The sequence below is a fragment of the Littorina saxatilis genome, linkage group LG6 (assembly GCF_037325665.1).
Source record: "Littorina saxatilis isolate snail1 linkage group LG6, US_GU_Lsax_2.0, whole genome shotgun sequence".
NCBI lineage: Eukaryota > Metazoa > Mollusca > Gastropoda > Littorinimorpha > Littorinidae > Littorina > Littorina saxatilis.
This window is the reverse complement of record NC_090250.1, coordinates 39,374,346-39,400,657: the sequence shown is the minus strand read 5'-3', so window position 1 is coordinate 39,400,657 and position 26,312 is coordinate 39,374,346. Positions and strand designations below refer to the sequence as shown.

The 26,312-nt window shown below is 40.7% G+C and overlaps 2 protein-coding genes across 2 annotated transcripts in view; one reads left to right on the top strand and one right to left on the bottom strand.

Moving 5' to 3' along the window:
* The window catches only part of LOC138969191 (C2 domain-containing protein 3-like), a 57,977-nt gene extending 47,391 nt beyond the window's left edge, over positions 1-10,586 (bottom strand). The window contains exons 1-12 of the mRNA XM_070341924.1: positions 10,434-10,586; positions 9,165-9,345; positions 7,926-8,135; positions 7,441-7,517; positions 6,956-7,116; positions 6,450-6,621; positions 4,843-5,020; positions 3,345-3,465; positions 2,565-2,702; positions 1,789-1,872; positions 1,042-1,441; positions 462-654 (exon numbers count right to left, since the gene is read on the bottom strand). Of these exons, the coding sequence (XP_070198025.1) occupies positions 462-654; positions 1,042-1,441; positions 1,789-1,872; positions 2,565-2,702; positions 3,345-3,465; positions 4,843-5,020; positions 6,450-6,621; positions 6,956-7,116; positions 7,441-7,517; positions 7,926-8,135; positions 9,165-9,345; positions 10,434-10,479 (1,961 nt within the window). The 5' untranslated portion in view covers positions 10,480-10,586. The remainder of the gene's footprint in view (positions 1-461; positions 655-1,041; positions 1,442-1,788; positions 1,873-2,564; positions 2,703-3,344; positions 3,466-4,842; positions 5,021-6,449; positions 6,622-6,955; positions 7,117-7,440; positions 7,518-7,925; positions 8,136-9,164; positions 9,346-10,433) is intronic.
* Positions 10,587-10,770: 184 nt separating this feature from the next.
* Positions 10,771-25,588, top strand: LOC138969192 (protein phosphatase methylesterase 1-like; the record flags this gene model as incomplete). The annotated part of the gene is given in 14 exon segments (XM_070341926.1): positions 10,771-10,877; positions 11,109-11,211; positions 12,355-12,447; positions 13,353-13,410; positions 14,200-14,251; positions 14,605-14,673; positions 16,088-16,173; positions 16,548-16,638; positions 17,862-17,927; positions 18,970-19,159; positions 19,591-19,648; positions 20,130-20,195; positions 21,037-21,081; positions 25,524-25,588. Coding segments are annotated over 14 exon segments (1,113 nt in total), but the record flags the coding sequence as incomplete, so codon positions are not given.
* Positions 25,589-26,312: the final 724 nt, after the last annotated feature.

The following is a 26,312-nucleotide window of genomic DNA, read 5'->3' as shown; positions in this document are numbered from 1 at the left end:
CCATGTTTTGACAGCCCAGACGAGGAGGATCCTCAATAGCTCACAGGGTATATAATGTTTTCCGCTGTTTTTTGAAGAATCCTTTCAAATTTGCTATTCCAAAAGTACCCTATGATACGACTCGAGTGGCAAAGAACATTCTCTGCAATTCCTGTCTCAGTCCGTGCAGCCGTTTCGGGTCCTATCGTCATCATACAAACATACACACAGACACACAAGAACCAGCTTTAAAAGTTAGATTATGTAAGAACCATGTGAACCAGTGATGTTTTCTTATGTACATCAGATACTACAGTATTTCTGCTTTATGAAAAGCTATATTTCAAAAACAAAACTAGAGATTTGAATTTTGACCACTTTTCCCCCTTTCTGTCACCAGTACTGAAGAACAACTCACATATAAATACGTGTCGTTGCATCTAACAGGTAATCACTCTTCAGGTTTGAAAGTGAGCACTCACCAGGGTTTCCTGTTTTTCACAGGTCTTGGAGGTTTTCCCGTTCGTTTCGATGACTTGCTATTGGAGGACGTGTCAAGGTCGTACCCTTGGAGATGGAGGGCGAGAATATTGACCCTGGCTACATGGACACGACCCAGCAAGGTCAGACGTTCCACACTCAACCCGTCCACTTGTTTCTCCTGGGGGTTTTGATCTGAATAAGTAAACAATATTTCAATGTAGATCTATGGATCTATTTCAAAGATGCTGGAACTCCATCTTCAAAGCATGACAAAGCATCAATCACACGGAAAGCACAGGCTTTTATTCTTTTCTCTGACATGACAGCATTATCCTGAGTTAAATTTGACTGACTTTCTCCGTAATAGAAGCACCAGACATGAAAGGACAGAAAGTACATCTCAGCTCTGTGAAACAAAGACACTTTTGGGAAGCAAATCAAGCAAATGCCCAAAAGGCAAGAACAAAGTGGTTCCAGTTTACCCATATTGCCAGCTAGTCCAATAAAAGGCTACATCTAAAAGTATCTGTAAAAGCACCAGAAAGACACATTTCGCCACAAAATCATCACAAAACTCACCCATATCATCTTCTACATCTGAAGGCGCTGGATCAAAAGACACCCTGGAGATCTCTGAGCGAGGTGTGCCACTGTCACTATCACTCAAACTGCTCTTCCGTTTCTGTGACAACGACCTTGATCTAGATCTTGACTTCTTCCGTGAACCAGATCTTGACCTTGACCTAGATTTGGGCTTCTGTGGAGCAGTAATTGTCTTTGTCATACGAGGATTTCTCTCTTTTGACCGTGAGCGTGATCTCTCTGATGACCTTGATCGTGACCTCCTCACAGTTTTGGACGGATCTGATGCAGAAGCTCTACTTTTTAATTTCCTTTTCCGCTTCTTTGTGGGAGTGCCACGAGGGGATGGTAGAGCAGCGGCCATGCTTGATATGGAAGAACAGCGTGAAGGAGGACGCTGAAACAGAAACATTAATTAGTAACCACCTGAACATTTTAAAGTCCCGTTTGGAACAAGCTGCAAAATCAGTCAGGATAATTATTTGAGTACAAATTTGCATCCTTGACCAGCATCACAGTGTTACGTGCAGCTTAAACTCTGTTCATAAGAATGATACATGTGTACCGATGCCAATTCATTAAATCAGAAACATGACCACAGAAAGATGAGCTCTTTCAAATCAATAAAATGAGTCAACTCTGAATAAAAGAAAACACACGCTCATAATAGCTTGCTGACAATGACATCTCTCGTCACTTAATGAAAAAAAACACACACACACACACACAATGTTTTGAACTCACCACATTACCAGCATCTTGCACAGAACCCTGCATGCTGGCTCCCTCATCTCCACTCAAACCACTCAGACCACTCAACTCACTTTCCTGAAAATGATTCGACAGAGAAAAAAAAAATGTTACACAAACGATACATGACTGGCTTTGTCTTTTCTTGACAGATTACATCTCTTAACTTTGGCGAGATCAGTTAATAAAACATTTGCACACTGTACGAATTCAAAAACAAGAGCATTGATTCTAACACTTTGGCAGTTTTTTTGTAAAGTCTGGTACGCTTTTGTCCTTGGGTACTCTGCTCAAAGATATTCAGACGTCTACTCTTTGGCATAGTGAGAAGTAACACTACTCAGATTCTGTTGCTTTTATGCTTTGTAGTTCAGGTAGGAAGGACAAAAAGAGGAACAGCACAAATAGATACATGTACAAATCTAGCAGAAAGCAACAAATAAACAACCAACCAGACAAACAAACAAGAACTTGTGTGTGTGTCGTGTGTGTGTGTGCGTGTGTGCGTGTGTGTGTGTGTGTTTGTGTGTGTGTGTGTGGTGTGTGTGGTGTGCGTGTGTGTGTGCGTGTGTGTGTTTGTGCTGTCCTTGTGTTGGGGAGTACAGATTTCTTTTGTATTTCAACTTTGTTCATCTCACCCCCTGTCATTTTGTTGTTTAGAAACAAGAACGACGTACAGACTGTTCGGAAAATGAAGAGCACAGACACATGAACAAAACAAGAATGAAGCAAAAACCAAGCAAGCAAAGAAAGGAAGAAACACAGCATACAGATCGTTTGTAGAAGAGCTCCTGCAGCAGTGTGCGGTCATGCAGAGGATCTCCGGGGTCACTGAGCTTGTCAATCCCCTCCATCATATCGCTACAGATGCTCGGCCCTGGACTGGCCCCGTTCAGCATCTGCAGCATCTGCACACCACACAGCAATACCAAAACTATAAAGATATCTGGAGTGTTCATTAGTCAATAGTTACAATCATATGCTACTACAGTGGAACCCCCCTTTTAAGACCCCCCAATTTAAGACTTCCTCCCTTTTAAGACCTTGTTTTTCCAGCTTTTCCGTTAATAACCTCTGACAATTTACCTCCATTTTAAGACCCGATTTTCTCAGATTATTGAAGGTCTTAAGAGGGGGGTTCTACTGTACCTGCATGACAATCTGCCTCTTGCAAAAGATTCTCTGAGGCCAAAAGATAAACCTCACTACATGGTGGGCAAAGGTAAGTCTCTACACAGGAAGTGTAGGAATGAGAGTAGTGTAGTTTTCCAAAAACTCTTTCTGACAAAAAGACTCTTGACTTACATTTTCAATATTATTTCCTTGAGAAATTAATTTATAGGAATCAAACTAACAGGTGCTGAAAGCAAGCAAATCAATTTTGTGCGCTGGTCCTACTTGAGAAAGACAACTGCATGCAGTACTGCGCATGAAAACAGCTAAGCAATAGAAGTATAAAACACAATAGCATTATCATTGTATAAAAGTGTGAAAGACAGAAAAAAGCCATCTCTCTGTCTCTCACACACACCAGCTTCTAAAAAACTGACCTGCCATTCATGCTTGGCAACAGGTGAGCCCAGCAGCATGTCAACCGGTGAGTGACCATAGTCACCCAGCAAGTTGTCCACCATCACACCTGGCGCTGGACTGTAGGTAGCCGGCACTCCTCTGCAAACATCAAGTACATACAGTCATAAGTGCTTACCTTCTATCAATTTCTGATTTTCAGCACACATGTAGCGTTCTTTTCATTGGAAACAAAAATAGACACAGGTCTACACACACACACAAAGTGTGCGTAAACAAGATACAAGCCAACACCATCCCTGAAATAGGCGAAAGGGGGAGTCAACACTGAGAGGGACTTTCTGCTAATCCAGTAAGCTTATCTCAATCACCGATATCTATGCTTAGAGTGTTTACTTCCCTTTGTTATTTGACCTAGTCATTAGCACTTTGCATCACGAGTCCATGATTCATGATGCTACAGACTTAAAAAATAAGCAGGTGTTTGTCTTGACTTTGAGTAATTTGCGTAGGTTGACGCAAAACAAGACTAAAGGCGGTCCTTAATTGAGCCCGAAGTCGACTTCGCGAAGTCTTTTCACCCAAAACTCAGTGCTAAAGCTTTGTGCGGCCAGCTTCACGAAGTATACTTCACATAGTCGACTTTACCCAATTAAGGATAAGCTTTCCTCTGATCATCGATGTGTCTAAAATGCGTTTGACTTTGGCTCCTGAAAAATACAATATTTACGCAAACATTTGCGATGAGGCTGAGCCCTGATAAGTGACATAAACCTTGCTAGAGATGGCTTGGGATGTGTGTCCCAGAGTCAACTTTGTGCAGACTCTCCTCGGTGTCCGAACAACCCCGTGTGCACGCATGCGCACGATAAAGATCCCAGGGTCACAGCGAAAGCCTCAGGCCTTGGAAACACGAATACATGCATGCGAAAATATGAAGCCCGGGTGTCCGTTCGGCCAACAGCCAATAAAGTAACCATTTCAGCACTGACCCAAGATGACCCAACCCGGTCCCTAGCCCATTTCAGGTCTCCTCTAGCAGCCGGCAGCCAGCTGTCTACATCCCATCCCATCCCCCATCCCCCCCCCCCCCCCCCCGCATTTTTATTTTCATACAAAGCCGGGTTTTCCCGTGTAACATGCCCCTAATGGCTTTGCCGTGAGGGCGTAAAACTTACATTTTCTCTCTTCGTATCAGTATTCAGTTCGTCGTTCTACACCGCTGACAGCTGACCGCTCACTGCGATAGACTTAGCGTTGATTTCAGAGTATTGTGCTAGACCCAGGAAAAAGAGGCACATGCCCGCTCAGTTAATTTAGGGTAAAGAGATCAAGTTTTGATCCAAATGTAGATCGGTTCGTTGTGCACCTGTTTTGATGTCGGCAAAGAAGGGTTGAGTTCGCTGTCATTGCGTGCTAGTTCTACGTGGGGTTTGTAATAAAACAATGAACCCCGCCATCCAGTCTGATCGAGTTTGAGAGTGAGAGTGAACCTCCCCCTAGAGATAAAATACAGACCCTGCAGCGCCTCCCACAGGCCTGGCGGGGGACTGGGGGGCCATGTTGGCATTGTTGTTGTGTTGCTGGTCCTGGGAGTTGAGGCTGGATTTCACCATGGCCTGACGCAGGTCTGTTCCCCGCGACAACAGCACAGACAGCAGGTCCTTGTCTCTATGTCTCTGCGTCTCACCAGCCCCTGGGGGAACACAGAAGCAAAGTGCAGGAATGAGCTTACCATCAACAAATCGACATGAAATCGTCTACAAAATCTTGCAGTTTTTTCTTCTTCTTCTTCTGCGTTCGTGGGCTGAAACTCCCACGTACACTCGTGTGTTTTTTTTGCACGAGTGGAATTTTACGTGTATGACCGTTTTTTACCCCGCCATTTAGGTGGCTATACGCTGTTTTCGGAGGAAGCATGCTGGGTATTTTCGTGTTTCTATAACCCACGAACTCTGACATGGATTACAGGATCTTTTTCGTGCACACTTGGTCTTGTGCTTGCGTGTACACATGGGGGTGTTCGGACACCGAGGAGAGTCTGCACACAAAGTTGACTCTGAGAAATAAATCTCTCGCCGAACGTGGGGATGAAGTCACGCTGACAGCGGCCAACTGGATACAAATCCAGCGCGCTACCGACTGAGCTACATCCCCGCCCAAATCTTGCAGTTTAAATCGGCCCCTAGAGCAACTTTTAAAGAGTCCAAAATCATAACACAGTCACCTTCTTTTCAGATACTCCCTTTGAATATATTAACACAACAAGAAGGGCAAAGCCCATACGACTCACATGCTTTACACATTTTTCCTACCAAAATACATGTGACCTTGACCCAAGGTCAAGGTCATCCAAGGTCATGCAACACAAAGCTGTTAATTCAAGACATAGGAAGTACAATGGTGCTTATTGGCTCTTTCTACCATGAGATATGGTCACTTTTAGTGGTTCACTACCTTATTTTGGTCACATTTCATAAGGGTCAAAGTGACCTTGACCTTGATCATATGTGACCAAATGTGTCTCATGATGAAAGCATAACATGTGCCCCACATAATTTTTCAGTTTGAAACAGTTATCTTCCATAGTTCAGGGTCAAGGTCACTTCAAAATATGTATACAATCCAACTTTGAAGAGCTCCTGTGACCTTGACCTTGAAGCAAGGTAAACCAAACTGGTATCAAAAGATGGGGCTTACTTTGCCCTATACATCATATATAGGTGAGGTATTGAATCTCAAAAACTTCAGAGAAAATGTGAAAAATAGCTGTTTTTTAGGCAACATTTATGGCCCCTGCGACCTTGACCTTGAAGCAAGGTCAAGATGCTATGTATGTTTTTTGGGGCCTTGTCATCATACACCATCTTGCCAAATTTGGTACTGATAGACTGAATAGTGTCCAAGAAATATCCAACGTTAAAGTTTTCCGGACGGACGGACGGACGTCCGGACGGACGGACGACTCGGGTGAGTACATAGACTCACTTTTGCTTCGCATGTGAGTCAAAAAAGTGAAAATAACAAATAATGTTAATGCTACATTGTGAAAATACTTTGCAAGCAGCAATGAAGAAGAAACCCAATCTTCAAAGCACCACAGGCACACACTTTCTCCAGCTTACCAGCAGTGGGTCTCTGAGGCGACGAAGGCAGCGGTGTTGTGGCAGCACCGTTGAACATGACACTGGAGTAATTGTTGTTACGCCCTGTATCTCCCAAGCCATAGTTTAACCTCTGCCTGAGATCAGCTGCATTGTATGTCCTTGCACTGTTTGACAGCCCTGCCACATCAGCCTGCACGCAAACACAACCGCCAATTATAAACACTGTTTAGATCTATACAACATTCCCCAATAGACAAAATGCACACACTCAAAAGCCTGCACAGAAAACAAAAGAATGCACAGCTGCTGTTCATACAGTGGAACCCCCATTTTAAGACCTCAAAAAATCTGAGAAAATTAGGTCTTTAATATGGGGGAGCCTTAAAATGGAGGTAAATTTAGAGGCCATGAACAGAAACACTGGAAAAGTAAGGTTTTACAAATAAAAGGGGGGAGGTCTCCAATTGTTTGTTTTGTAAAAGGGGGGTTCCACTGTATTAAGATGTCCAAAGAGAAAAACTCACCTGGTTGGAGGCTGGCGATATGAAGAGATCTTCCTGCGGTTTGGAAGGCTGTTGAGAGTGAGGCAAGGGGCGGGTAGCCGATGGCAACATGGACTCATGCTTGTGATGAGGACCCATGTTCAGATCAGTGGTTGGTACAGAGCTCATGTCATCTGCAGGGGCTGAAAGAAAAAACATACTCTTTCACACGGCAAATCAATATATTGACTGCACACATTTTATCTATGCTACAATGCAACGTATAGCGACTTTTTTCACACAACATGAGATTTGGGGGGGCCTTTATAGCGATCCACTTGCAAAGTGCACAAAACAAAGAGAACCAGGGGAATACTTGAAATGAACAAAGCAAACCACAAAACTTGAAAGAACATCCTGCCCACAACCTCAAACATAAAGATAAGGTGAAAAAATAGGACAGAGCATCAGGACCTCTCAAAGACATACATTATTTTTTTTTTTAATGCTTCAAAATCCAAGCTTACCGTCCACAGGCTCCAGCATGAGGGACACTTGAAGCTCTCCAATCTTCTGGTCCTGGGGCGATAGGATTGGAAAAAACCTGTTAACACAAAAGATTTTGTTTTAATGAAAAATGAAAGAACCATCAATCATTTTTTTCCTTTAATAGTCATTGAATACTCTTGCTTCCTTTATCGCACTCATCCTGTGATGCTTTATAATCTTCTGCTGGCATCTTCCTGTTTGTTTATGGAATCATACTGAATTTGTTTGTACTCACCCCCCCCCCCCCCCCCCCCCCTCCAAACAAAAACCCTTTAAAAAGGTAGCACAACTCTCTCATCTTTCATGAATCCTTTCTGATTCTCAAAGTCTTTTTTCGGCATTTTCAATTTACAATGCATTCGTCAACTGTTTTCCATCTTTCAGTTCCTTCAAGTCAAGGCAAGTAAACTTTACTGTCTCAAAACTTCAAAATTGCAGTCTGATCTTTGCTGCTAACTCTCACCCATTGATCGGTCTGTTGTTTGACAGAAGGCCGATCTGTGTGACGTGTGCATGGCCAACAGGCTCAGCGGCTGTTTCAGACGTAAAGACTGCTAGACTCAGTGATCCCATGTCCTGCAGGTATGCTGCAAACTGTCTGGGGCCTGAACGCACTGGGTACTGCCCTGTTGTGCGAGCTGAGGACTTGTTGCCCTTCTTTACATCCAGTGGTCTGAAACAGTAAACAGTCACATCAGACAAAACCACAGTGATGTAGATCTATTTCAGTTTATGAATATGATAAAATAAATGTATTTTCAAGTTAGTTATACAGTGGACGCCGCTTAATAAAACCGCGGTTAATAGAGCCAGCCGCTTATAAAAGCCGATTTCAGACGGTCCGGATTTATCACTATATCTTATGTATTAGAAAAAGCCGGTTAATAAACCCAACCCGCCGCTTATTAAAGCCAGTTTTCTCAGAGAAATCACGTAGTTTGTGACTAAAACTCACATTATCGTGTTCTTGTAATCGCTCAAGTCATAGGCCTATTTATGTCCACGCTCACGCGTATCACGAAGTAACCGAGTTCAGAAAAGAATGTCAGTCAATGTGCGAATGTGGAAGCCGGGCAATCGGACTTGACAGGTGATGACGAAGATGACGAGCAGGATGAAGATATGCCACCCCCACCGCCTTCAAACCCAGAGACGAGGCAAATAATGACCCGCCTTCGATCTGGTCTGGAAAGTCGTGGTTACTGCATGTAAGAATTTGAACCATTCGCAGACTCAGTGAGAGAACTGATGTGGAAGACGACCAACAAACAAACACTCATAAAATCGTTCTTCTCTGCCGAGTAATGAGTCGTGACGGTGACAGTGAAATTATTAATGTACTGAAGTGATCAAAGTACACGTACATGTACATAATTAAAACAAAAGTTCAACATTCTTCGTGAAGTTTTGTTTATATTCAAACAAGTGTAAATGACGAAAGAAAGTGACTGAGTGACGTAATCAAAGAGAAGATTTTTTTTCTTTCGAAAATGACGTATTCCTGGACCGCCGGTTAATAAATCCGCCGTTTATTAAAGCCATTTTTGGTCGGTCCAGAAGTGGCTTTATTAAGCGGCGACCACTGGACTAGTAACCAGTACACTTAAAATATTAATCTCCTAAACTCAATCATCATATGATACATTTTTGTGTAAATGACAGATAAACTTGTAGTTGTATAGATCTCCGTTCCAAGTCTCACCTGAAAACTGTTCCTTTTCCATCCTCTCCCCACCACTTGACAAGAACAATAGTGGTTGGAGGGGAAGCCTTGGACCACAGCACCTGGTTTATGCACACTTTGCAGAAACATCGTATCTGTCCATCAACCTTCGGAGGCAAACCAGTGTTGACTTTCACGTCACTTGGTGCTGGTGCTTCATCTGTTGCGCAAAAGAAAATAGTAATATTAATAGTAGTAAAATGATTTTGAATGCAAATTATTTGGGGGAAAACATCTGTTCCAACAGAGAGGTACACATGAACAGACACCCCTCGACCCACATTTAGTGATTTACTTGAACTAGTTCAGTACTTGGCATAGATCTACTATATAGAATTATTAAGCCCTTGATCATCGTGATGTCATTGTCATATAATGCCACACACTGAAAGAATGTTGAAAATTCAAATCTCTTTTACAAATATGTGAATGTGATAAGCTTCCTTCGAGAATTAATTTCTGAGATCTAGTTCATCTACTGCAGGTCAAAAATTATGTTTTGTACCTCTGGCGGGACAGATATTTTTTAAAAACCCTGACTGACAACTTAATTAAAGGATGTTATTGTTACTGTTAGTCACTGTAACTTAATGATGTCCAGTTCCATTCTTTAAACAAAAAATCATTGTACAAAGCAGAAAACTTCTCAAACTGATTGAGGAAATGATAAACGCATTGACTGATAGTGATCTTTAATAACTCCAGAGCTTGAACGTGGTTAAAGTTTGAAATCGAAGCGACTTATCTGTATCTGTAACGCCGGCAGAATCCAAACTTTGGCTTAGTACCGGCAGATTTGGCTTAAATTTAAAAAGATAACCAAAAAAAGTTAACAAGAGCAAGCACAAAAATCCACCTGTTTACACGTGTTAGCATACACACCATTCATACTATACGTGCAAAAGTTAAGAGGAATTCACGACTTTCGATTGAAACAGTGGCTGTAACAGTAACACTAACATTAACAGATGGTCTGAGGGAGAGGGAGAGCAACACTGAGGATCGCGTTCAAAATTGCGGTCAATCTGTTCTGTGCTACTGCTAGACTGCTACCCATTATTTTCTGCAAATGCAGCAGCTAAGCCGTTGCACAAAGTCTTTGATCAAAAATGACCTCTCGAACGTACACATTTGGCAACACGCCTTCCTAAGCAGGCCGGATTAGCGCGTGTTTACAATCCAAAAAGATCAAAGAAACATGCACAAACACGGTTCTGGAGTTCGAGCAGACGAATTAAGGTCTCTTACCTCCTTTTTTCACCCCCTTTGCGGGGTTTAACTTTTTCTTCACCATATTTTGGATACAACCCACTCGCTGAGTGAATGCATAGTGTCCCTGAGCACTAGTTTCTCCAAAAAAGCGTGTGCAGAGATCGTTTCTATCCAAACATTCGTCCAAACTTGTCCGCCATTCCTATCTATCGCAGTACCGAGATGTGGTGAGACTTTTATACAGATCAGCGTTAAATCTAACAAAAATCATTAAAGACATTAGCATAGCTCCTGTACTTTAAAAAATAGTCCATCCATACTCTCTATAAAAGAAAAAATATAAATAATGAATAACAAATGTTAACTATAGTCTCGTTAAAACGCGAGAATACCACGAGATTAAGAAAAGATGTCTGCTCTCAACAAAGATATGTTGAAGAAGCAATTTGGATTGCCCCCAATGCCTCCAGTAGGGCCAGGGTAAATAACATTATCACCATATCATATGTGTAACGCTTTGTTAGACATGACTTTTAGTTTTTAGCTCTGGTTATTGTGGTGGCTAGCTTTTAATACTGCGACTGAGCTTGATTAAAATTGGAAGGCAAGTTTGTCTAAAATAAAAACGGTAAAAAAATAAAACAATTAAAATAAAAATGTTTTCAGTTAGAACTGAGGCTAATGCTACATTTTGTTCATTCGTCTTTGCAGGGCATCAGGACGCCGGAATATTGTGCGCAAAAAGGACTACGCTCCAGTTTATTGGGACAAGTATTTTGAGCACATGCACAGTGTCAAGACAGGAGAAAACGACGTATCCTAAATTATGATACAACTGTTTGTTTATTGTGTGTTTTGGGCGAATAAATGTAGGCCGTGGCTGGAGGTCCGGCGAGCCGGTTCCTGAGCCTGGGGGCTCAAGCACCGGCGAGTCGGTTCTCGAGCCCCCAGGCTCGGGAACGGGCACTCACATGGTTGCTCACCCTGTAAATCATGATTTTTGCTAAGAGTTTCTAATTGCTGTTCAATTCAAAGAACTGTGGAGAAAGATTGATAATGATCAGTTTTGGATTCAGAAAGACGTGTTTTTTGGCAACAGCACGGTCACTGATGAGCGACTGACCGTAGCGAGAGATACGGTTCGACGTTTCGCAGGTGTCCGAGATTCTGTCGAAGTGTCTCGTTTGATGCATTAAGTACATGTATAATTTGCCATAAATAAATTATGTTTGTTGTGTTTTGTTTGTTTTCATGTTAAGTATTTATTTACTGCATTTTGTGCTTTAGTCTAGCCTCGGGACCAGTGACATACGTACGTTGCTTAGGTTCGCAGACGAATTCAGTGATCCGGTCAATGCCCAATCCCTGAGTGACTCATGAGCTGCTTTGTTGTTGGCGATGTTGCAATGTCAGTTTCGATCACCGAAATGCTTTGGAATAAAGATATAGAGCAATGTTCAATTTTATAGAATAAAACCTAGTTCTGAAGTGAAAGTTAAAAAAAAAAGAAAAAAAGATATAGAGCAAAGTAAAAGTAAGGAAAGTTAAGAGGGGGGGAATAAAGTTAAAAAGTTGTTTTTTGTGGGGTTTTTTATATGAAAAAAAGATGCCGGCAAAAGCAAGGCTTGAACCTGCGACCTCATGATCTCTAACCCATTTCGCTACCGACTGAGCTAAATAAAACAATATGACAGACTCTATACAATGTAGGTGAAATTTGTGTGAGATAGCCTACTGTGACTGCCGGTTCCTGAGCCACTCCGATAAATTTATAATTCATCATGTCAGACTAGGCTCAGGGCAAACTGGGAGGAATGGTTTTTGTGAGTCTCAAACATGACAACTCTGTGATAATGTTCAAAAGATTATGAAGCGGTATGCAGCAGAGTTGGTTACACGCGTAGTTGTGTTTACATTTAAGAAATAAAGTTATGAAGATATTCCTTAACTGATTTAGGTATTTCGGGTGTATGAATGTGGTACAGAGGGACCTGTACTTCTATTTCTCCATGGTGGTGGCTTTTCTGCACTTTCGTGGTCATTGCTCTCAGTAAGTATATATTATATATTATGAACAGTGCTTCTATAGTTCTTCTATGTCACCTGTACCTTTATTTCCCTTTTATTTTCATCTTCCAAGGTTGCCTGCCTGTGTGTGTGCCTCTTTGTCTGTATGTGCTGGGGCCTGTGTGCATGTGTGTGTACCTCTGTGAGACTGATGATTCTTTGCAGGTGTAGATCGTAGCTGCTGTTGCAAGTAAAAAAAATTGTTTTGGTCTTTACAGTTTAATTTCTATCGTATTCGTAGTATGATATTCTGTTACTCTGAGTTCAGAGCCAATGAAGCCTGCACGCATATTAAGTATAGCAACCTAGCAAGTAAAATTAAAGATTTTCAGGAAGACTGCATTTCTTTAAACCATGCACTGATAAAACAAAGTGAAATACATGTAAGTCATTGCATTATTTGAGCATGGCATGCTGGACAATGACAAGAGCAATTAAACTCTTTTTGCTGTGTACAGTGTAACCCCCCCCCCCCCCTTTTTTTTTTTGAAGACCCCACTGGTAAGACTTGTATTTTCAAAGATCGTAATTGATTTTTCAGATTTTCTGCACAAAAACTATGTAAATTTACCGTTGTTTTATTACTCCCCCTTATTCTAAGACAATGACTTTTCAGAATGTCTGCACATAGCCTATAGATGTAAATTAATCTTCGTTTTATTACTCCCCTCTTTTTATGGAAGTGCTGTTATTTGTTGTCGTTTTCTTTTGTAATCTCTAATCCTGATGTTACTGTCATTATTGTGCTAATATTATGAGTATGGTTTGATTATGCAGTTCCTGACAACACCATATGATAATACTGTACAAGGAAATGAGTGACTTACTAGTGATCGACAAGAAGAAGAAGAAGAACTGACTTACTGACTTAGCATTTTTATTTTTCAGTCCAGGCTTTCTCATCTTGTCAAATGCAGATGTACAGCTATTGATCTGAGGGGCCATGGTAAGTAAAATGAAATAATAGTAAAAAAATGTTATTCCTCAAAGCATTGTAATAAAAGGTCTTAAAGGAGATACAGACTGAATTTGATACTTAAAAGAATGAATTAAATTACAATATAAAAAATAAAACAATTAAGATGGACTTACCAAAATATAGACGAACAAAGACTTATGATTGACCTCTAAAATAAACGGGCGCAGTGGCGTGGTGTTAAGACGTCGGCCTCCTAATCGGGAGGTCGGGAGTTCAAATCCCGGTCGCTGCCGCCTGGTGGGTTAAGAGTGGAGATTTTTCCGATCTCCCAGGTCAACTTATGTGCAGACCTGCTAGTGACTTAACCCCCTTCGTGTGTACACGCAAGCACAAGACCAATTGCGCATGGAAAAGATCCTGTAATCCATGTCGGAGTTCGGTGGGTTATGGAAACACGAATATACCCAGCATGCCTACTCAGCGAAAACGGAGTGAAGCTGACTATGCTCTCAGATTATAGTTTGGGGAACCCAAATGGGCAAACGAGCTCACACGTAACCAAAAAATTCTGGAATGCTGAAGAAGGAGACCTCTAAAATGACACCTGACAGGTAATTACTTCCAAGATCTTGAAATAAGTTTAGTTTTTATATGTGAAAAATGGGTGAAAGTTTATTTGTTTTTCTGTCTATTCATGCGCATCGCCACATGTTTATTCTTTTTAGCAGGTCCTCTTCAGCAGGTTGTGTGTGTGTGTGTGTGTGTGTAATATAAACATGTTTTTAATTTTAATTACTATTCAGTTTTCTTCTACAGGGGACACAGAAACCAGTGATGACGCAGATCTGTCAGCAGACAGACTTTCAAAGTAAGTGTGCCATTTGAATAAAATATGTTGTGTTATGGCGGGTGTCTGCAGTGTTGGTTGGTTTTGCTACTGATATAATTATTTTGTGTGATTTCTGAAATGGAAGCATCTGCAAAAAAAATGTGTTAACACAAGCAAATTGTGTATGGGTATGTGTAGCAGCCATTCATGCATACAGGACTGCCTGCGTGTGTATCAATGTCTGTGTGCGTCAGTGCATGTGTGTCTTTATGTCTGTGGAATATGCGTGCTTGCTACTGCATTTGATATTTGTTTGACAATACTTCTTGCCTGTGGTCATGTTTTGAGTATGTGTCGTGGATCTGTTTATGTTCAAAGTCGATGTGTTTCAGAGATGTGAAAGAAGTCATTGAAAGCTTGTATGGGGAAGATCCACCACCCATCATTCTGATTGGTCACAGGTATGTCTTAGTATAGCATTGACTGTGTTGGTTGTGACTGCGCATCCCAGTGGAACATATTTTTTTGTTTGCCAAATCAAGACCTTTATTTATGTAAAACTCATTATTTTGCCTATATTCTTTCAGGTGTTTTGGAAAATAGCACTTTTTACATTTAGTCAAGTTTTGACTAAATGTTTTAACATAGAGGGGGAATCAAGACGAGGGTCGTGGTGTATATGTGTGTGTGGGTGTGTGTGTCTGTGTTTGTGTGTGTAGAGCGATTCAGAGTAAACTACTGGACCGATCTTTATGAAATTTTTCATGAGAGTTCCTGGGTATGATATCCCCAGACGTTTTTTTTCATTTTTTCGATAAATGTCTTTGATGACATCATATCCGGCATTTTGTAAAAGTTGAGGCGGCACTGTCACAGTCACACTCTCATTTTTCAATAAAATTGATTGAAATTTTGGCCAAGCAATCTTCGACGAAGGCCGGACTTTGGGATTGCATTTCAGCTTGGAGGCTTAAAAATTAATTAATGACTTTGGTCATTAAAAATCTGAAAATTGTAATTAATATTATTTTTTTATAAAACGATCCAACATTACGTTTATCTTATTCTTCATTATTTTCTGATTCCAAAAACATATAAATATGTTATATTCGGATTAAAAACAAGCTCTGAAAATTAAAAATATAAAAATTACGATTATAATTAAATTTCCGAAATCGATTTAAAAACAATTTCATCTTATTCCTTGTCCGTTCCTGATTCCAAAAACATATAGATATGATATGTTTGGATTAAAAACACGTTCAGACAGTTAAAAAGAATAGAGATATAGAAAAGCGTGCTATCCTTCTCAGCGCAACCGCTACCGCGCTTTTCTGGATTGTTAATTTCACTGCCTTTGCCACGAGCGGTGGACAGACGATGCTATGAGCGTACGGTCTTGCGAAAAAAAATGCAATGCGTTAAGTTTCATTCTGTGAGTTCAACTGAGCTGGACTAAATGTTGTATTTTTGCCTTATGCGACTTTTTTGTATGTGCAATAATTGTTAAATTATGCTACTGAAATTGCTAGAAAGGTTGCAAGCAGTATTTCCAATGAACCAACTGAATTTTTGGTGTATGACATGTTTAATTTGATACAGTTTATAATGGTTATGATCAGAAAGTCTCATAAAACAGGGTCTGAAAAGGTAGGGAGTGTTAAATTTGGGGGGGGGGGGGGGGGGGGGTCTTATAAGGGGGGTTCCATTGTACAGCAAGCTTGCTCTGTATAGTTGATTACACGTACATTTCTTTTCTTGTCAATGTTTTTTTGTATGTTGAGAGACTGATGAATTAGTGTGTGATGAATAAGTGTGTGTGTGTTGTTATTTAGATTCATGTAACCTGGATCAGCATTTCCTTCTCTCTTTCAGCATGGGTGGTGCTATAGCTGTACATGTGGCCTCACAGAACTATATTCCGTCCCTGATCGGACTTTGTGTCATCGATGTTGTTGAAGGTTTGTCTCCTTCACTGTGTTTTCTGTAGAGAGCTTACTATAACGGAATTAGGTTTGACCAGTTTGCTTTTCGTTAAACGGTGAGTTCCACTCTAGAACAATTCATTCATAGTAAAACTTGAAAGTGAACCCTCCCCCTCCCCTTTTTTCTTCTTTTTAAACTTTAAACCACACACAAAAAAGGCCACTTAATTACTGATAACTTACGTTTACCCAGTTATTGATATTACTTTTCTTTTGAATCCACGTGTTCATCTCCCATCAAGTGAATTTGATGGATAACTACCTTGTCAGCTACTTAAGTATTGTACCTGCAGGAAAGTTTTGTTTGAACCTATTGTAAACTTGCTTGTGTGTGTGTGTGTTTGTTGCAGGCACTGCGATGGATGCACTGAGTAGCATGCAGTCCTTTTTGAGGGGGCGGCCAAAACAGTTCAAGTCTTTGGACGAAGCCATTGAGTGGTGGTAAAGTATGAACTTGTTTAGTGTCCCTTTTATTTTCCCCTTGAATTTGTGTCTTTGATTGGTATTTTACAGTACTCATCTGTCATTTGAGCATTGATGCGTTAAGCTGCCTTTATGCGCCATACATGGCCCAGCTCATCTAACTTCGGTGTGTTTTTCTATCGGAGTGGTCCTTCTCGACTGGTGGCTTTACAGGGCTGTCGAGTCCAGTCTACCCGGCTATTTGGTCATAGCTGGCTGGTTTGTTTATCTGAGGTGACCTTCCCCAGGGCTACAGCTTATAATGCGGCTCTTGATCGCATGGTGCTCCCGTAATTGGACACCTGGGGTATTTCTTGGGAGTAACAGTGCCACCTGTTGCCCTGCTCCATCCTGCTGGAAGCACTGCCATTTGGTCCGCGACTGCTTATTCGTCCTGGCAAGCTTGGCTTATCTCGCAGCTAACCTCCATATCTGAAGGCCACCCCACTATCCGCCACCTGTGGACGTGCCTGGTTGGGGGTGGTTGCCCCTACTTTTCCAGGACTCATCTGATATTGCTAACATTCCAAAGTCAAAAATAACCAAACAAAAAACAAGAAAGTTTTTTTTTATAAAATGTTAATTACTGTAATAACTAAACGTCTCCTTAACTAACCTTTCTGTTTTTGTTTTATTATAGAACTGGACTCATGGATTTTCAGTTTTTGTTTAGAATACTGAGTAATTTTGACTGTAGCGAATGTTTGGTTCTTCTTCTTCTTCAGCGTTCCAGAATTGTCTGGTTACGTGTGAGCTCGTTTGCCCATTTGGGTTCCCCACACTATACTCTGAGAGCATAGTCAGCTCATTACGCTTTCGTTGAGTAGGCATGCTGGGTATATTCGTGTTTCCATAACCCACCGAACTCCGACATGGATTACAGGATCTTTTCCGTGCGCACTTGTTCTTGTGCTTGCGTGTACACACGAAGGGGTTAAGTCACTAGCAGGTCTGCACATAAGTTGACCTGGGAGATCGGAAAAATCTCCACTCTTAACCCACCAGGCAGCAGCGACCGGGATTCGAACTCACGACCTCCCGATTAGGAGGCCGACGTCTTACCACCACGCCACTGCGCCCGTCGAATGTTTGGTTCATGTGCAGGCATGTGACTTTGAGTTTGAGTGGTCAGTGTTGTAGAATGCAGTGTTGAGAGGGGCTAACACAAAACACGTTTACAGTTGTGTCACTTTCTTTTCCAGTGTCAGAAGTGGACAGGTCAGGAATCTTGATTCTGCCAAGGTTTCTATGGTGGGACAAGTTAAAAGGTATGTTCTGTTGTCTTGCATCTCATTTCTAATTTGTTAAGCTTACAAAAAAGAGTTGCTTTTAAGGTGTGGGTTGGGGGAATGCGGTGATGGATGCACTTAGTATGTCTTCTCCTTTGGGTTTATGTTATAAATTTAACCAAAACATTGCAGACATTTGGATTTTTACACACACACACACATACACACATACACACACACACACACACACACACACACACACACACACACACACACACACACACACACACACACACACACACACACACACACACACACACACACAAACAACAAACACACGAACACACACTCTGACAAAGTCACCTGCTACCACATCCAAATGTCCCACTCCAGCACAGCACCAAGAGAGAAAGATGTTGTAAAGAAGGGGTATTATTTGTACAACAAGAAAAGAGAGGGAGAAATGTGTATCGCAAGAGAATAGTTTACACTAAAAAAGATTTGTAGAAGTAAGATCTTTCACTGTAATTTGGTTCAATTTGTGTGCATTGTACCGTACATCAGCCAGATAAAATACATCAAAAGCACTTTTTTTCAGACATAATTCTGTGTTTTTTGTATACCGTATGGAAGAGTTGTATTCTGTGCAGTTGAGGCAAGAATGTAAACACGCCAGTCGCCAGAACAATTACCTTTGATGTGCATGTTTTTGACAAAAAGTCATCATATAGAGCTTTAATTACCCTGCATTTTTGACACAATACAATTATACTTTACCATTTTAAGTTGAGAAATTCATGGCGTTTGAAAAATTCATGCTGTAGCATCTCAATGGCATACTCCAGGATTAGTTCCGTGGAAGTGACGTCACACACTGAAAGAAGAGTAAACATTTTGAGATTCATTCAGTTTGACTGTGAACCTCACACGGGGCTAAACCACATACACTGATATTGCTGTCTATTTTATTCTTTAAAAAAACTCTTCCACAGGGTATAAATCCCTGAAAGACTTATTTCTGATTATCATCTATTGAATGTTGAAACTGGCTGGAGTGAAATATATGCACATCACCTTGCAGAGTTGAAACGAATGAAACAGCAACCAAAGAGATGGAGAAGGAGCATGAATCTCACTCCCAGACCGTCATCTTGGAGGAGGAGGAAGAGGAAGAGGAAGGGGAGACAGCACAGAACTCAGAAGACAATGCAGAAAATGAATCCGGTTCAACACATTCACAGAATGCTTTCAAAACACCAGAGACACAACAGGTACTAGGCACGAAAGTGTGATGGTGTGTGTGTGTGTGTGTGTGTTTGCAAAGGAAAGTAGAAGTTAAGAATATGATTGTGTAATTTGCAGATGTATATTTCTGTGTTTCAGCTTGTTTACCTGTGAGGGCATATTTTTTTAATCGTTTCTAAAGTGTTTCTTTTCTGATGTGTCTTTAGTATGTGTTAAGACTTGTCAGAGTTTGGTTTAGTTATGGGGATAAAGTGTATTCAAATACTTTTGCACTGTGTTTAGATCCATACAATGTTGTACTCTTGGGTAAAACTAAGTTGACTTTAGTTGTAAAGGGCAGAGTTCAAACACCTTTTGCATGTTTATGTTTATGCACTTCAGATTGTTTTTGACAGACATTTGACAGACATTACAAGGCTTTTTTTTCTCATTTATTGACCTGTGTGTATTTTGGCAGGAAAAACACAGCTACACCTGGAGGATAAACCTTACTAAAACAGAACATTTCTGGCCAGGTGAGAAAGCCTCCTGTAATATGATTAATTATTATTTAACAAACCTTCAGTGTATCATTGCATTTTGGCATTGAATTGGAACATGAACACAAAAGAGGTTGATATTGGGACAGGCATTAATAAAAGAGTGAAACATATTGAGTAATGATAAATTCTCAGGCTGTTAGAGCTGAACATTTTTTATCATGCTTTTTTTTTAACTCCTTGACTGCGACCAAAAAAGCCAATAAATCATGATGGAAAAGGCAAAGCAACAGACCAAAGTCTGAGAAAATGGTCTCCAAGGGATGCAATCTACTTGCTGCAAGTCAAAGTGTGAATTACAGCAGTTGTTTCCCTTGTCACAGTATTGGACGAGAAAAAATACACCATTTCTTTACTTTTCTTTTTTTGCATTTTGCAAAACAATTTATGGTTAGATTCTTTCCCTGGGATTTCTGCAATGAAAATACAATTGCACCATATTTGTCTCTATTTCCAGGCTGGTTTCAGGGCTTGTCGCAAAAGTTTCTATCGTGTGAAGTGCCAAAACTGCTGCTCTTAGCTGGTAAGTCACTTTCTGGGGTTGAAGAAACGAAGATCATCCACTAATGAGTTACAATATTGCTTAACTACAAGAAGTTGCAGTGACGTAGCACAGCTCCTAAAAGTGGTCCGGCCATAAAAAAAATAAAAAGGTACTTTTCCCGGGAAACGAAAAACGTGAACTATGGTAGATAACTCAGATGTCTCTTCAGTGCAAAACGCGATGGCTCAGTGGATCAGTAATGCGTCTCAGTCGGTGCATACGCAGTTTGCCTTTTAGTTTTACTTTAGATTTAGATCTATAGTCTTCACTTGTGAATGTCAATTAGTGACAATTTCTCGCTTAACGCTGTCATTGTGCGATCTAAGTCACGACCCCTCCTTCCTCCTAACACAGCGCTGAAGCTTATGAAGACGATTAAACTGGTCCGGCCATGGCCGGAGTGGCCAGTAGGGCTGCTACGGCCCTGAGTTGTCAAGCAAAAAAGAAGTTTGAAGCTCAGGGGAGATTACTTGTTTTTCATTTATTGCGTGTAAACAGAGTTATTTACTGTACGTTACTTACAGTTTGCTTTTCAGAAAGAGACAGCTTTTTTTGTGTGTGTGAGGGGGGGGGGGGGGGGGGGGGGGGGGTGGGGTGGTAGTGTTATGTAGGTTTTTTTTATGTTTGTTCATCTGTATTTTTCTATGCACAGCATTGAATGCTTTCTGTGGTACAAAATGAGTTGTGTGATGTTTAATTTATTTAGTATGTATCTATTAAGACATTGTATGCTTGTAGCAGGTTTTTTGTTTTCTCACAAATTGTATAATAAGCATGTGTGTTGGTGCAAGATTGTGAGTTAAAATGTTGTTTGTTTTAGGTGTGGATAGGCTGGACAAAGATCTGACAATAGGACAGATGCAAGGTATGGACAGTATGTGTGTGTGTGTGTGTGTGTGTGTTTATTCTGTTAGTCCTCCCCCCTCCCCCTCTCATGTTGAATTTCAAACATTGACTTACCTTTACTTGGTATGTTTACTGATAGTTTAAGTCAAGTTTCAAATGCAGGTACAATAAAACATGAAAACCACATTTAAGAAATCAGTTTGAAGACACTTGACTTCTTTTCTTCATGTCAGTAAAGTTTCTCTGTCTCTCTCTCAGGAACAACTCTCTCCTTCTCAGGACAGTACAAAAACTGACACGGAACTTACCTAGTTGGGTAAGGGGTGGAAACAGTGAACCATCCCAATGATCTGTACATTGTAAAACATCTTTTGTTTTTGAAGTTGTACCACTTACCCCAAAATGCTCCCCATCGCAATGAACTACATATCAAGTTTTAGCGATGAAACTTTCTGAGTTCTCTCTTTCTCTCTGTTTCTCATCTTTCTTTATTTTGTCAAATTATTTTAGGTGTAAAATAGAGGGACCACTGCAGGGTAGATATTATAAGATGTTTGTTGGGTTGTTGACAGACCTTCTTTTTATATTTAGTCAAGTTTTGACTAAATATTTTAACATCGAGGGGGAATCGAGACGAGGGTCGTGGTGTATGTGTGTGTGTGTGTGTGTATGTGTGTGTGTGTGTGTGTGCGTGCGTGCGTGTAGAGCGATTCAGACCAAACTACTGGATCGATCTTTATGAAATTTGACATGAAAGTTCCTGGGTATGATATCCCAATACGTTTTTTGACTCACATGCGAAGCAAAAGTGAGTCTATGTACTCACCCGAGTCGTCCGTCCGTCCGTCCGTCCGTCCGGAAAACTTTAACGTTGGATATTTCTTGGACACTATTCAGTCTATCAGTACCAAATTTGGCAAGATGGTGTATGATGACAAGGCCCCCAAAAACATACATAGCATCTTGACCTTGCTTCAAGGTCAAGGTCGCAGGGGCCATAAATGTTGCCTAAAAAACAGCTATTTTTCACATTATTCCCATTTTCTCTGAAGTTTTTGAGATTCAATACCTCACCTATATATGATATATAGGGCAAAGTAAGCCCCATCTTTTGATACCAGTTTGGTGTACCTTGCTTCAAGGTCAAGGTCACAGGAGCTCTTCAAAGTTGGATTGTATACATATTTTGAAGTGACCTTGACCCTGAACTATGGAAGATAACTGTTTCAAACTTAAAAATTATGTGGGGCACATGTTATGCTTTCATCATGAGACACATTTGGTCACATATGATCAAGGTCAAGGTCACTTTGACCCTTATGAAATGTGACCAAAATAAGGTAGTGAACCACTAAAAGTGACCATATCTCATGGTAGAAAGAGCCAATAAGCACCATTGTACTTCTTATGTCTTGAATTAACAGCTTTGTGTTGCATGATCTTGGATGACCTTGACCTTGGGTCAAGGTCACAAGGTCAAGGTCACATGTATTTTGGTAGGAAAATGTGTAAAGCAGTTCTTAGTGTATGATGTCATTGCTAGGTTTAGTTATTTGACCTTGACCCTGAAGGTCAAGGTTATGTAAAGGTCAAGGTCAAGCATGTGAGTCGTATGGGCTTTGCCCTTCTTGTTTTCATTTTTTTGATAAATGTCTTTGATGACGTCATATCCGGCTTTTCGTGAAAGTTGAGGCGGCACTGTCACGCCCTCATTTTTCAACCAAATTGGTTCAAATTTTGGTCAAGTAATCTTCGACGAAGCCCGGGGTTCGGTATTGCATTTCAGCTTGGTGGCTTAAAGATTAATTAATGACTTTGGTCATTAAAAATCGGAAAATTGTAAAAAAAAATAAACATTTATAAAACGATCCAAATTTACGTTTATCTTATTCTCCATCATTTGCTGATTCCAAAAACATATAAATATGTTATATTCGGATTAAAAACAAGCTCTGAAAATTAAATATATAAAAATTATTATCAAAATTAAATTGTCCAAATCAATTTAAAAACACTTTCATCTTATTCCTTGTCGGTTCCTGATTCCAAAAACATATAGATATGATATGTTTGGATTAAAAACACGCTCAGAAAGTTAAAACAAAGAGAAGTACAGAAAAGCGTGCTATCCTTCTTAGCGCAACTACTACCCCGCTCTTCTTGTCAATTTCACTGCCTTTGCCATGAGCGGTGGACTGACGATGCTACGAGTATACGGTCTTGCTGAAAAATGGCAGCTACTTGACTAAATATTGTATTTTCGCCTTACGCGACTTGTTTGTTGGTCCAAGGGGACCATATCGTCTTTTGTTTCATCTTTATCGACCAAGGCCAAAGGCCGCGGTTGATAAATATGAGACAAAAGGCAATATGCTCCCCGAGGACCAACAAAAAAATGCTGGTCTGACAACAAGCCACCATACATTGTTTTTGTCATCATTTTGGTTGTACAACAAAATGCACAATAACCCACAGGGAGACGAAATTTTAGAATCCAACTCCGGGCCACAAAGCATCGTCACAGTAGCACGAGATAACACGTCAAACTTGTATGTGACGTCAAACGTAGCTTGTTGACGCTTTTCTTCCAGTCTGAAAATGTACAGAGCTGCGATCATACCTGTGAGTTCAGTAAGTGTTGAGCATATTTCTTTTCTTTTAACCCCTTCACTGCCCAGCACGTACTAGGTACGTGGTCATGTTTGGTTTGTCATACGCCCATACACGTACTAGGTACGTGGCATGGCATTTACATCAGCACTTTTCAGGACATTTGTGAAAACTAAATGGGAGGTAACCACTGTCCAACTTCTTGTAGGGGTTTAAACACAGTTCTTTCTCATTGACCGTTCAGATAAGTTAGTACCACGTGATGAAAACTGTTTTAGAAGTTTTTTCCGATCTATAAGATTCAAAATGGTGGCCGAAAGTCGGACATCAACTCGTAGACCTGTTTTCAAATGATACAGTGTTCTGGAAGCTCTACAAGAAGTGATTTATGGATTACCACACAGAACTATACTGTTATGGGCTGTAATGTGAGTACCTGATGTTTGACACCAGTTTTAGCTGTGTTTTCTGCGGTTTTACATGCTGCACTGTAATTTTTGACAAACATGGTCATATCGATTTTTACTATAACAATCACAAACAAAGTCCAATGATCATGATCATGTTATCACATAATAGCCAAGGGTGTAAGCAAACCACATGCCAAAGATCTAAGAGATATCTCAATAAATGATTGAGCAGTGAACAGATTAGTGAACCTACCGAAGAAAGCGAAATTTGCCCTGGCGCACAGCAATACCAAAATGCTGTTTATACTGTGGCAGTGAAGGGGTTCAGTGTTTGACTTTTCGTTGTGGATTTTGCGATTACAGAGATAAGTTGCAAATTGACCATGAGTCGCCACGGTAATTATCAACATTGATTGGGTCTTTGAGAGTGAATGCTTACAATCGTTGTCCTCGGAAACACAAATCCAAAGCCGCGATGGTTCCACACATCAAACAATCATTTTTCATTCATTTTCATTTTCATTACTTTATTGTCCCATCGCTGGGAAATTCGGGTCGCTTCCTCCCAGTGGAAAGCTAGCAGCAACGGAGTCGCGCTACCCAGGTGTCTGCGTGTTTAGGTGTATTCAGCCACCTGCACTTATGGCAGAATGACCAAGGTCTTTTACGTGCCATTGTGATGACACGGGGGTGGGACATGGCTTCCGTCTCTGGGTCTGCACATAAAGTTGACCCGTGTCCGTCCCGGCCCGAATTTGAACCTGCGACCTTCCGATCACAAGTCCAGTGCTCTACCAACCTGATTGGCTTTTACTTTGACAATCCACGTTTCACCTGAAAGCTCAAACCCATTCACCACCTCGAGTTATTGCATGGGGAACATGAGATTTATTTCCCAGGTGTTTCCCGCAGTGGGGCACTGCGGTTATGAAATTAAAGGCCCCTCCTGTTTTTGGAACCGCAGGAGCTTTCTAGTTTGCTGTTAGGTAGATTTTTGGTTCCTCTTTCCTGTCATGCTCTCTTTTTCTTCATGAATTCTTTTCCTTTTTCTGCCTTCTTGCTCATTCACCTGTATTTTTTCCAAAAATCTCTTCTCTTGCCGCTTGTCTCGCGATTCATGTATAGTTTAATCTGTTGTGTTCTGATGTAAGTCCAGCAGTAGATAGGTTAAGCCTATTTTAACATACTGGAAACTGGTAATCTTCCAGTAGGTATTAATTTAGTTTTACTAAAGCCTGCTGGGACACAAGTAATGGGTTAGTGCATTTGTAAACAGGAATCGCTTGACAAGTGGCCCCCTTCATCCCCCCCTTCCTCATCCTGATATGGCTCTGCGTAGTCGGCTGGACGTTAAGCAACAAATAAACAAAAAAATTTCCCAGGTGTTTGTGAATGAAAACTTGTGAAAATGATGACAAATTTTTATATTCCACTGTTTCAGGCAAGTTCCAGATGCAGGTATTGCCACAGTGTGGTCATGCTGTGCACGAGGATGTCCCTGAAAAGGTTTGCATTAGACATTTTTGCCATTGTTTCTGTGCATGTGTGAATACATGTAGGAGAGAGAGACGACAAGACAAGACAAGACAAATTCTTTATTAAAGGCACAGTAAGCCTCCCTTAAGAGCAACTGTGCTAGGACTAGAAGGACGAAAGAAAATATTTCGCTTTTGTTCGATTATTTTATATCAATCACGTCCATAGAAGGCGTAACCGTAAATGCCGAAAATCGTGTTTTGATACCTCTCTTTATTATGTGTTATTATGTGTAAAAGCCTGACAGTATCTGTGATGGTTTACGGGAGGCGTACTTTGCCTTTAACGAGGGTGATGGCATAAGCAAACAGGTGGTTTTGTACATTCAGCCCTCGCCCGTGAGAGGGACTAATCTAATGATAAAACGTTTTATAAATGTTAAAATAGAAAATAAGAATACAATTTAAAAACAAACAAACAAACAAACAAAAGCATTCACACAAACAAAATTAAAACATTATTATCAAATGCATAATGAACACAAGATTTGAACAAGCGAAAGCATGTGAAATGAGAGAGAGAGAGAGAGAGAGAGAGAGAGAGAGAGAGAGAGAGAGAGAGAGAGAGAGAGAGAGAGAGAGAGAGAGAGAGAGAGAGAGAGAGAGAGAGAGAGAGAGAGAGAGAGAGAGAGAGAGAGAGAGAGAGAGAGAGAGAGAGAGAGAGAGAGAGAGAGAGAGAGAGAGAGAGAGAGAGA